The sequence below is a fragment of the Leptonychotes weddellii genome, chromosome 3 (assembly GCF_054177405.1).
Source record: "Leptonychotes weddellii isolate Sample4059 chromosome 3, ASM5417740v2, whole genome shotgun sequence".
In the NCBI taxonomy this organism is placed as follows: Eukaryota; Metazoa; Chordata; class Mammalia; order Carnivora; family Phocidae; genus Leptonychotes; species Leptonychotes weddellii.
Window position 1 is genome coordinate 66,947,008 of NC_138371.1, and position 11,673 is coordinate 66,958,680.

General features: G+C 37.7%; 1 protein-coding gene across 5 annotated transcripts in view; it reads left to right on the forward strand.

Annotated features, from left to right (window-relative positions):
- The window catches only part of ACVR1 (activin A receptor type 1), a 125,243-nt gene extending 115,480 nt beyond the window's left edge, over nucleotides 1-9,763 (forward strand). For all 5 annotated transcript variants that reach the window (XM_081814379.1, XM_081814383.1, XM_081814381.1 and 2 more), the window contains 2 exons: nucleotides 7,659-7,789; nucleotides 8,542-9,763. In XM_081814379.1, coding sequence (XP_081670505.1) covers nucleotides 7,659-7,789; nucleotides 8,542-8,676 — 266 coding nt within the window. In that variant the 3' untranslated portion in view covers nucleotides 8,677-9,763. The remainder of the gene's footprint in view (nucleotides 1-7,658; nucleotides 7,790-8,541) is intronic.
- The last annotated feature ends 1,910 nt before the right edge of the window (nucleotides 9,764-11,673 follow it).

The following is an 11,673-nucleotide window of genomic DNA, read 5'->3' on the forward strand; positions in this document are numbered from 1 at the left end:
ACATATGCCCAGGAAAAAAATTATTGTAGAAATCAGATACATATGCCAAGAGTTGTGGGGGAGTAGGTTATGAATAATTTCTGATTCCTTTCTTGTGGCCTTTTGAGTCACGCCAGCCACCTTCCATGGAAAAGCAGGGCCTGGCTCACTCGGTCCTTCCCTAACTACTGTGTAAGGGCTCCGCTTCCCGCATCCTTTGCTGTGTGCACCCCTCATCTGGCACTCCAAGTACTTTGCATTTTTAGTCACTTTTCCTGCTGGCTCATAATTTGGCAGTTGTTCATTGAGTGCTGTCTTCAAAGGACATAAGAGTTCGCTTTTTTGCCTGGCTCCCCCGATTTCTGGAAGAAATGAGGAACAGTTAGAAGTAACTTCTTACCCTGACAACACACCATGTTAGTCATCCTTGACCTCTCGCTCTCCCTGCCCTCATGTGCACCTGATTTCAGCCACAGGGAATTCTCATCCCTTTTTGCAACAAGAGAGGGTCATTTGTAACCCCTTGTCTTTGTCCTCATCCCCACCACCCTGCAAATGTGCCCTCTTGGTGGTGTTTCTCATCTCTTCTCTGCCTTGCAGGCTCCATATCTTTCTATGTCTGCCCAAGCCCTAGCTCCTGGAAAGCTTACTTATGCTTCCATGACACCCAGTTATGTCTGGTACTTAAACCACACAGCTGGTTTTTTCTCTAAGACTTGCTGAGTATCATATCCCTGCACCTTCTTCCTGCTTTTACCTCTAATGCCTAGTTTGTAATTTGTCATATTTCCCTTTCCTCTTATTCTGGGCCTTATTACCAGCACTGCATCTTTTTAAATTTTTGTGTCCCCAGTGCGAAGCACAACCTCTGACTCAATAGCCATTCTGATCCCTTAAACTGGGTATGCCAATTTAGCAACTAGCACATCAAAATATATTTTGAAAGGCAAAGATAGATAGTAGCGGGGTAAAAGGCATTTTTGAGGTTTTTTTTTTTTTTAACAAGATTTCCATTATCTAAAGAAAGAAGGGCTTGTCCTCATCTTCCACAGATTTTGAGTTCCTTAACAAACGAGCATGCCTTACACTTTTATCATCCTTAATGTTTAATATGGTGCTCCACACCTAGTAAGAACGTAATGTACTTTATATTGATTGAAATAAAATAATTACTTTCTTTGGCCAGAGGGAGTTCCACGTGACTGCTAGAGTTTAATCCCAGATTTATGTGGCACTGGTCATGCTTCTCCAGAGTAAGATGAAGACAATCAGTGACTTGACCAGTAGTTGAAGAAAGAGAGGTGTGACTAAATCCCAGGCATAATCAATTAAATGGCCTTTCTTTTTAAATTTGATTCCTTTTGTCAAAACATGGGGCGGATAATGAGATTAAAGTATGGGAAATATAAACACAAAGGAAAATTTCAGCTTTGTATAGTGAAATTTGTCGTTGGGGATCACTAGATCTTATGTTTAAAAAAATCCACCCGTGCCCTTTTCTTTTGCATTTATAGAGAAAGCCCACTTAGCCCTTCCCAAGCTAGCCAGGCAGATAATCCCAAATAGCTGGTTAAGTGAGTGTGAACAGGTAATGCTATTATGCTAAATTAAAAAAAAATTAAAGTAGGCTACTAAATGTATTCCCTTTTGGGGGGAATTAAGACACAGTGAAGGGCACATCTCTGTTTACTATAAATTCATGTGGCCCTTACAAAAGGTATAAATGACCTTATACGTCCATGTCTAGTTGTATTTTGTGGGGTATGTCTTTAGTACTAGAAAGAAATCTTTTTGTTTAACATGGGCTCCTCACGAGAGGAGATCAGGCCCTTGAGATGAGGTGTCACAAATCTTCTGAAAGTAGTGGTTTATGTTTTGCCAGGAAAGTTTTAATCCATTGACTAATATACTTTATGATTACAGTTATGAAATGTGGTTAAGTTATTTAGACTTAAACAGTCTCAACTAGAAATTTACTTTTATAGTACTGAAAACATGGAATGTAGTATCAATTAACTTAGATCAATGAAGTTAAAGAAGTTGCATAGATCTTCTTAAACACATTCCTTATCATGGCTAATCTTTTGCATAAATGATGTGTATTTATATGGGATTTGTGAAATGGATTCTTGCAGTTAAGTAACTTAATTTCTTTGATCAATGACAAAGGAGATGGAAGCTTTTCAGGTGACCTGTAGGAATTAGAAGGCTGTGAGAGAAGTTATAATGCAATTTTTCTTTCTTTTCCCCAAGCAACCTGTTAGGTATTTAGGAATAGAAGAAAGTTACATGGAGTAAGGAAGAGGGCAGTAAACCAAGTAGTCCCCTGGCCTCATTGTTGAAGCATTTGATGGTAGAAGAAAAATGGATTTCTTGGTTTCTTCTCTTTAAGGGGAAGAATCAATTTTCTAATTTTAAGTGATGAAGTTTAAAATTTCTCTATTTGTAAAATTACATCAATTTCTTTCACAAAGAAGAGTAATTTTTCTAGGGAAAAAGAGTTTCTAAGGCATTGGAAGCCATGCTAAGCTGAAATTAATCTCTTTCATATTTGCTTGGGGTAAGGAGAGAGTTCATGCTTTTCAGCCATTTTTCTGTCTTCCCAAATGACTGTCTTTCTATGCATTTTATCTTGTGCCTTCAATCTGAGAGTAAATAATAGAGCCATCAAGCGGGCAACTGTGTCTGGCAGTCTGAGGTTGCTCATTGCCCATAGAAAGAAGAAATGAATATTTCATATTATTTGCATTCTACCAATGGGAGGGATTATTTCTCTGTCCTGTTTTTACTTCTCTTATTTCACTTCTGATTTTATTTATTTGGGCCCTCTCTTTTTCTTGATGAGTCTGGCTAAAGGGTTATTACTTCTCTTGATACTTCAAAGAACCAGCTCTTGGTTTCATTGATCTTTTCTGTTTTTCTTTTCTTTTCTCTGTGTTTTTAATTTTCTATTTCTGTCTTGATTGTCGCTGTTTCCTTCCTTCTACTAACTTTGGTCTTATTCTTTATCTAGTTCTTTTAGGTGTTTGGTTAGATTGAGATTTTTCTTGTTTCTTGAGGTAGCCCTGTATTGCCATAAACTTCCCTCTAGAACGGCTTTTGCTGTGTCCCAGTGATTTGGGATCATGGTGTTTTCATTTTCATTTGTCTCCCTGTGTTTTTGTATTTCCTCTTTGATGTCTTTGTTGGTCTGTTCATTCTTCAGTAGTATGCTGTTCAGCCTCCACGTGTTTTTGTTTTTTTCCCGGTTTTTAGTTTTATACTGTTGTGTTCTCAAAAGATGCTTGGTAGGATTTCAGTCTACTTACATTTGTTGAGATTTGTGGGCTGACATTTGATCTATCCTGGAGAATATTCCATGTGCACTTGAAAAGAATGTATATTCTGTTGTGTTTGGATGGAATAGTCTCTATATGTATCTGTTAAGTGCCTCTGGTCTAATGTGTCATTCAAAGCCACTCTTTCCTTGTTGATTTTTGCCTGGGTGATCTATCCATTGATGTAAATGGGATGTTAAATCCTGTACTGTTAGTGTATTACTGTCAATTTCTCCCTTCTGTTAATTAGTTAATATTTGCTTTATGTATTTAGATGCTCCAATGTTGGGTGTATAGATATTTATGATTGTTATATGCTCTTGTTGGATTGAACCCTCTATCATTATGTAATGTTCTTTGTTGTGACAGTCTTTGTTTTAATCCATTTAGTCTGATAGAAGTATTGCTTCCCCAGCTTTTTTTTTCTTTCTTTTTGGCTTCCATTTATATGGACTGTCTCTTTAAATCCCTTCACTTTCAGTCTGTCTGTGTCTTTGGGTCAGAAGTGAGTCTCTTGGGACAACTCGGTGGCTCAGTCAGTTAAGCGTCTGCCTAAGCTCAGGTCCTAGGATCGAGTCCCACATCAGGCTCCTTGCTCAGAGGCGAATCTGCTTCTCTTTCTCCCTGCCTCTCCCCCTGCTCTGTCAAATAAAATCTTTAAAAAGAAGTGAGTCTCTTGTAGGCAGCATATAGATGGGACTTACTGTTTTGATATATTCAGTCACCCTATGTTGTTTGACTGGAGCATTTAGACCATTTACATTTAAAGTGATTGCTGATAGGTGTGTACTCCCTTGTCATTTTTTATTGTTATGTTAATCACCATACATTACATCATTAGTTTTTGATGTAGCGTTCCATGATTCATTGTTTGCGTATAACACCCAGTGCTCCAGTCAATATGTGCCCTCTTTAATATCCGTCACCAGGCTAACCCATCCCCCCACGCCCTTCCCCTCTAGAACCCTCAGTTTGTTTCTCAGAGTCCATAGTCCCTCATGGTTCTTCTCCCCCTCCGATTCCCCCCCCCCTTCATTCTTCCCCTCCTGCTATCTTCTTTTTCTTTTTTTAACATATAATGTATTTGTTTCAGAGGTACAGTCTTATACAATTCCCTTGTCATTTTATTCATTGCTTTCTGGTTGTTTTGTAGTTCTTCTCTGTTCCTTTCTTTTTCTCTTGCTCTTTCCTTGTGATTGATGACTTTTAGTGTTCTACTTGGCTTTTTATTTCATATGTGTCTATTACAGGTTTTTGGTTTGCAGTTACCATGAGGTTCATCTATAGCATCCTAAGTGTACAGCAGTCTATATTAAGTTGATGGTCACTTAAGTTCAAACATATTCTAAAAGAACTTCGTAAAGAGTAAAACTCTTCTCCTCCACATTTTCTATGTAGGTTGTCATATTTTACATCTTTATTTTGTGAGCCCCTATCACCCATCTTTTAGATATAATTGATTTTACTATTTTTGTCTATTTATCTTCATACTAGCTTTATAAGTGATTATTCTACTACCTTTACTGTGTGCTTGCTTTTCCTCATGATTTTTTTTTCCTTTCATAATTTTCTTGCTTGTAATTATGGCTTTTTTTTTTTTTTTCCATTAAAGAAGACCCTTTAACATTTTTTGGAAGGTCAGTAGAGTGTCGATGAACTCTTTTAACTTTCCTTTTTCTGGGGAATTATTTATTTCTCCTTCAATTCTGAATGACAACCTTGCCGGGTAGAGCATTCTTGCTTGTAGAATTTTTTTGGTTCAGCACTTTGAATATATCATGTCACATCTTTTTGCCCTGCAAAATTTCCATTAAAAAATCATTTGATAGCTTTTCCCTTGTATGTTATTTTCTCTTATTGCTTATTAAATTCTGTCTATATGCTTAAAGATTGACATTGTTATCATGACATGGCTTGGTGCGTTCTCTTTTGGGCTCATCGTGTTATGGGCTTTCTTTTCTTTCTCTTCCTGAATGTCTTTTTTCTCTGCAGATTTTGGAAGTTTTAAGTTTTCTGTCCTTTTATTTTTCTCTTCTTTTTTTAGGAATCCCTATAATGCAAATGTTGTTAGGGTTGTTGATGTTGCTGAGTTCTTTCAACCTGTTCTTATCTTTTTATTATTCTTTTTTCATTATGCTTGTTCAGCTTGGTTGCTTTTTATCAACCTGTCTTCTAGGTCACTGTTTTTTTTTTCTGAATCCTCTAATATGCTGGGGTATTTTTTCTCTACTGTATTCTTTCAGTTACTATATTTATTACCTCTTACCACTTCTTTTGCATATGTTTTGAGTTATCTATTCTTTTCTCAAGTCTAGCATATGTCTTTATGACCATTACTTTGAATTCTTATCAGTTATATTTATCTCCTTTTCATTTCGCTCTTTTGCTCTGATATTTTCTTGGTCATTCATTTGGACATATTTCTTTGTTTCTTCACATGTCTAGTTCTTTGCTTTTGTCTCTAAGTATTTTAGAGATCAATTATACAGGAGAGTGTTAATTTCCATGATTTCTTTTAGTTTAACTGCTACTGTTGATTTCAGGTTTTATACCATGTGGTTAATGAAGGTACCTGGTATGATTAACCTGTTTGTATTTGCTAACCCTTGCCATTTTGTTCATTGCTTTCTGGTTGTTTTTGTAGTTCTTCTCTTGCTGTCTTTCCTTGTGACTGATGACTTTGTTTAGTGTTAGACTTGGCTTTCTCTTTTTTTGTGTGTTTATAGGTTTTTATTTTGTGTTTACCATGAGATTTATACATAACATCCTAAGTATACAGCAGTCTATATTAAGTCGAGGGTCATTTAAATTTGAACACATTCTAAGAGAACTTTATTTTTATTCTCATTTTATACATTGTCATATTTTACATTTTTATTTTGTGAAGCCCTGTAACCTAGTTTTTAGATACAATTGATTTTACTACTTTTGTCTTTTAATCTTCATATTAACTCTACAAGTGATTGCTTTACTACCTTTACTGTGTTGGCTTTTAATTCATGAATTTTTTTTTCCATAATTTTCTTCTTTTGGCCTTTTCCTTTTCCACTTAAAGAAGTCCTGTTAACATTTCTCATAAAATCTATTTAGTGATGATGAACTCCTTTAACTTTTGTTTATTTGGGGAACTCTTCACCCAGAAAGGTTATCATCCAGAATTTAAGGAGATATTTTCTTGGTTTTAGTTTTTTTTTTTCCTTTCAGCATTTTGCAGGCCAGAATGAGTAATCAGCTGATAGCCTTTTGGGGTTTCCCTTGTATGTGACTATTTGCTTCTGTCCTTTATTCTTTGACGTTTTAATTATGTGTCATGGTGTAGACTTCCTTGGTTTCCATCTTATTCAGGACTTTTGGGTGCTTCTGGACCTAGAAGTCTGTTTTTTCCCCTAGGTTAGGAAAGTTTTCAGCTATTATTTCTTCAAGTATGTTTTCTGACCCCTTTCTGTTTTCCTTCTGAGATCCATGTAATGCGGTTTTTTGTTTTGTTTTGTTTTTTGCTTGATGTTGTCAAAGAGATCCCTTAGCTTATCCTAATTTAAAAATTTTTTTTTCTTTTTCCTGTTCAGCTTGGATTGCTTTCCAATAGATCATTGATCCATTCTTCTGCATCCTCTAATCTACAGTTGATTCCCTCTAGTCTATATTTCATTCAGTTATTTAGTGTCTTCAACTCTGATTGGTTGTTTTTTAATTTCTTTATTGAAATTCTTCCTGAGTTATCCACTGTCTTCTCCAGTCTGGTAGCATCCCTTTGAACTCTTCCTCAAGAGGTATAGATTTGGTATATCCATGAAGGAGAGACATTCAGGGTCTATCCTATGTCACTGTCTTGTACCAGAATGTTGCCACTTTTTTTTTTTTTTAGATTTTTATTTATTTATTTGACAGAGACACAGTGAGAGAGGGAACACAAGCAGTGGGAGTGAGAGAGGGAGAAGCAGGCCTCCTGCGGAGCATGGAGCCCGATGTGGGGCTCGATCCCAGGACCCTGGGATCATGACCTGAGCTGAAGGCAGACGCTTAACGACTGAGCCACCCAGGTGCCCAGAATGTTGCCACTTTTTCATCACCAAAGGAATTTTGTCCTCAGTTACATTTTGGGTTATCACAGAACATTTTGTCAATAAATGTAATTACATGAGTAGTAGCCACGTTTTCTTCTAATGTAATTCCTGCAGAGATTTGGAGGAAGAATAATTACTACCTTGTTCACCACTTATTTTGTAGCTCTCAGAATCACCTTGAAGTGAGGAAGATGTTCAGTTCTTCTATCACATTATAACCTGCGATAGCAATTAATAAAGCCCTGGGGGCAATCTCAGTTCTCTTGCTAATTGACACAATTCTTGTCCACGTGTGCAGGTATTGTGGAGGATTACAAGCCACCGTTTTACGACGTGGTTCCCAATGACCCAAGTTTTGAAGATATGAGAAAGGTGGTCTGTGTGGATCAACAGAGGCCAAACATACCCAATAGATGGTTCTCAGACCCGGTAAGAGTGCCAGTTTCTTAGTTTTAGAGGTATCTTCACCTTTTTACTAGGTGAAACTCAAGAGCAAGCAAATAGCATAGTTCCTGCATGATCTGCCCTGTCTATTGCTTTCTAGCTAATGTAGAAGGGTCTTGGACGTAGTTAAGTAGGTTCACAAAATGGTATCATTGAAAGAGCGAAATTCTCTGATCTTGCTAATAAATGACAATATTCACAAGAATTTCTACTACTGACTAGCTCTAGGAGTTAGGAGACTCATTACTCTGCCACTAGCCCTAGGACTGCAGTTTCACAAGTCAAACAAGAGACCACCCTCTTTCCTTCTCTGCATATCGGAAATTCCAAATGGAAGCTATTCTGCTGAAGATTCGTATTGCTTCTCTTTTGTAGCAGCAAGTCTGAAACACCAAGATATGACACCATTTGCACATTTCATTATTAACTCTGGGGTAGCATTATCTCTTTTAGCACCCATAAAACATCAGGGGGTCGAGCCCGTCCTAATGTAATTTACCTCATAAAGTCAGCTGGTAGCATTAGGAGTCCAAAGGCCAGAGTTCACGAAACTCAAGAGGAACTCCTTTATCAGTGGTCAAGGCCTTGATTGTTTGATAAAGAAGACGGCAGTAACAGCCCCATCCCTTCCCAAGACCTGCAGAGTTCTGCAAAATCTGTTGAGACAACATCTGCCAAGTTTCTGGGGCCACTGAAAAGCCACTTTTTCACTGTGGTATTTGTTCTTCTCTCCTCAGACATTAACCTCTCTGGCTAAGCTGATGAAAGAATGCTGGTATCAAAATCCATCCGCAAGACTCACAGCTCTGCGTATCAAAAAGACTTTGACCAAAATTGATAATTCCCTAGACAAATTGAAAACTGACTGTTGACATTTTCATGGTGTCAAGAAGGAAGATTTGACGTCGTCATTGTCCAGCTGGGACCTAAGGCTGGCCTGACGGGTTGTCAGAACAGAATCCATCGGTCTCCCTCGGCACATGGCTGCTTTGACAAGGCAGACAGTCTACCCAGCCATGCGTTGGGGAGACACCAAAACCACCCTAACCTCGCTCAATGACTGTGAACTGGGCATTTCACAAACTGTTCACACTGCAGAGACTCATGTTGGACAGACACTGTTGTCAAGGTAGGGGAACTGAAGGAACACAGAGAAATCCTAAAAGAGATCTGGGCATTAAGACAGCAGCTTTGCATATCTTTCACAGGTCTCCTAGACTCTCCCCATGGGAAACTCAAGGAGGTGGGGAATTTTTATCAGCAATATTGCCTGTGCTTCTCTTCTTTATTGCACTAGGAATTCTTTGCATTCCTTACTTGCACTGTTACTCTTAATTTTAAAGACCCAACGTGCCAAAACGTTGGCTGCGTACTCCACTGGTCTGTCTTCGGATAATAGGAATTCAATTTGGCAAAACAAAATGTAATGTCAGACTTTGCTGCATTTTACACATGTGCTGATGTTTACAATGATGCTGAAACATTAGGAATTGTTTATACACAACTTTGCAAATTATTTATTACTTGTGCATGAAGCAGTTTTTACAAAACTGCCTCATGCATCTGTTAAAGCTTATTTTTATGTGGTCTTATGATTTTATTACTGAAATGTTTTTAACACTATACTCTGAAATGGACATTTTCTTTTATTATCAGTTAAATTCACATTTTAAGTGCTTCACATTTGTATGTGTGTAGACTGTAACTTTTTTCAGTTCATATGCAGAAATGTATTTAGCCATTACCCATGTGACACCACCGAATATATTACTGATTTAGAAGCAAAGATTTCAGTAGAATTTTAGTCCTGAACGCTGTGGGGAAAATGCATTTTCTTCGGAATTATCCATTATGTGCATTTAAACTCTGCCAGAAAAAAAATAACTATTTTGTTTTAATCTACTTTTTGTATTTAGTAGTTATTTGTATAAATTAAATAAAAGGTTTTCAAGTCAAAAAGTCAACTTTTTTTTTTTTTTACCATTTAAGAAAGATCTATGTTCTAGAATGCATTTTATTATGGGAACAATAGAAGCACAAAATGAATTTGTAAATTGAATTTGGTTTTCAAGTCTAGTAACAATCTTGAGGGTCTTATGAGGATGACGTCCAGCTTGAATGTGATAACAGAAAATTTGAATTTTGTTTCTTTTTTGGGTTGTGATTATTTTTTCTTGGTCCATGTCCCCAACTGTGAAGTGAGGGTGATAGACTTGTGAGTATAAATAGGAGGGATGATGTCCAAGCACTTTTTTAGTATGAGGGCCTGTGTGAGTGGAAAGCAGTCTTAAACATCTCACCTTACCGCTTGGGGAGAGTCCACTGCTGGTTTTCTTCACTTCTTGTGTTCAACAGGATTGAAAAGGTAAGGTTTCAAATAGCCCAAATAAGAGAAGAGGGGTGAATTTTGGGGATGTTCACCAGAGGTAAGTTGATAACATCATTAAGATACATTTACTTAGAGGGTATATATTACCTTAAAAAAATAGTGGTAAAGGACACATACTTGTTTACCATCTTAATACCACTGGACTGTCCATTTATAAGTGGTTAAGTACATTCACACTGTTGTGCTGACTACTCTCGTATGAGTGGAATTCTACAGTGTTTGTGAGACTCACTTATTTCACTTAACCTAACGTCTTTAAGGTTCACCCTTGTTCTAGCATGTACCAGAATTTCCTTCTTTTCATGGCTGATGATATTCCAGTGTTACATATATACAGTATTTTGTTTATCTGTTGATGGAGAATTGGGCTGCTGCCATCAACATGGGTGTATATCTGATTTCTTGCTTTCATCTCACTTGGCTATATACCCTAAAGTAGAATAGAATCACATTTAACTTTTATTGAAGTACTGCACATATATATATATATATATATATATATATATATACACAGCTTGATGCATGTTTAAATTTGTTGTTGTTTATAAATTTTTATAAATTGGTTCCTTTCATGGAAACAGCACCCAGATCAAGAGGCACAACAACTTCTCTAGAGTAAAGTCAGCATCATGGTGGCATGAATCCTTTTCCCTCTTACCTTTGGTTATTGATGCCCAATTAGTTGTAAATCAAACAAAAGTGCCTTTGCACATTACACCAGGACACCTAAGCAATTTCTATGCACCTATGCATCTGAAAGTGGGTAGATAAGACCTTGGAAGAGACTGTGGACCCAAGGGAGTCAGTGAGCCTATCTCACCTCCCCTTCTATGACTGGGGAAACAGTGAACCTGGAGAGTACAAAACTGGGTAGACACACACAGCAGACATATTTTTAGGGGTCTAAGCCAACCTGACTGAAGATCCCAGCATGTCATCTCAGTGGGATAGGGAGGAGTTTGGAGCAGAGAGGGAGGAACTGCATGATATGTGCTGGATGTTTGGTTTATACAAGCACACCCTGAATATCACTATCTTGAGAATATACAGATCCCATCCTCCTTCTATATTTCCATCAAGCAGAAGATACAGAAGAACGTGTTGTTTAGCATTCAAGGTAGGGGCTCTGGGAATGGCCAACCTGGAGCACCTCCTCTGTAACAGAATATCTGGGTGGCAGACCTTGATCTCCTTAGAACACTGGCCATGCCAGGAGAGGAATGGCTAGTTGTTAAACCATAAAAACTTGCTTCATGCAGATTCCAGCAGTGGATGCTTTGTCTAGTCAGCCTCTCCTGGACTCCCTGTAAGTTCCCCCCATAAACCTATGTCTCACTCACTATCTCCTGGTCATTTCTTTGCTCTTACAGGACCATCATCCATCCTTGGCTTAGAGTCTGCTGGGGTGCAGTTACATAGGAACCCACCGGAATGTGCCTCTCTGGGCAATGTGGCAATATACTGGGTTTTTGTTGGCAGC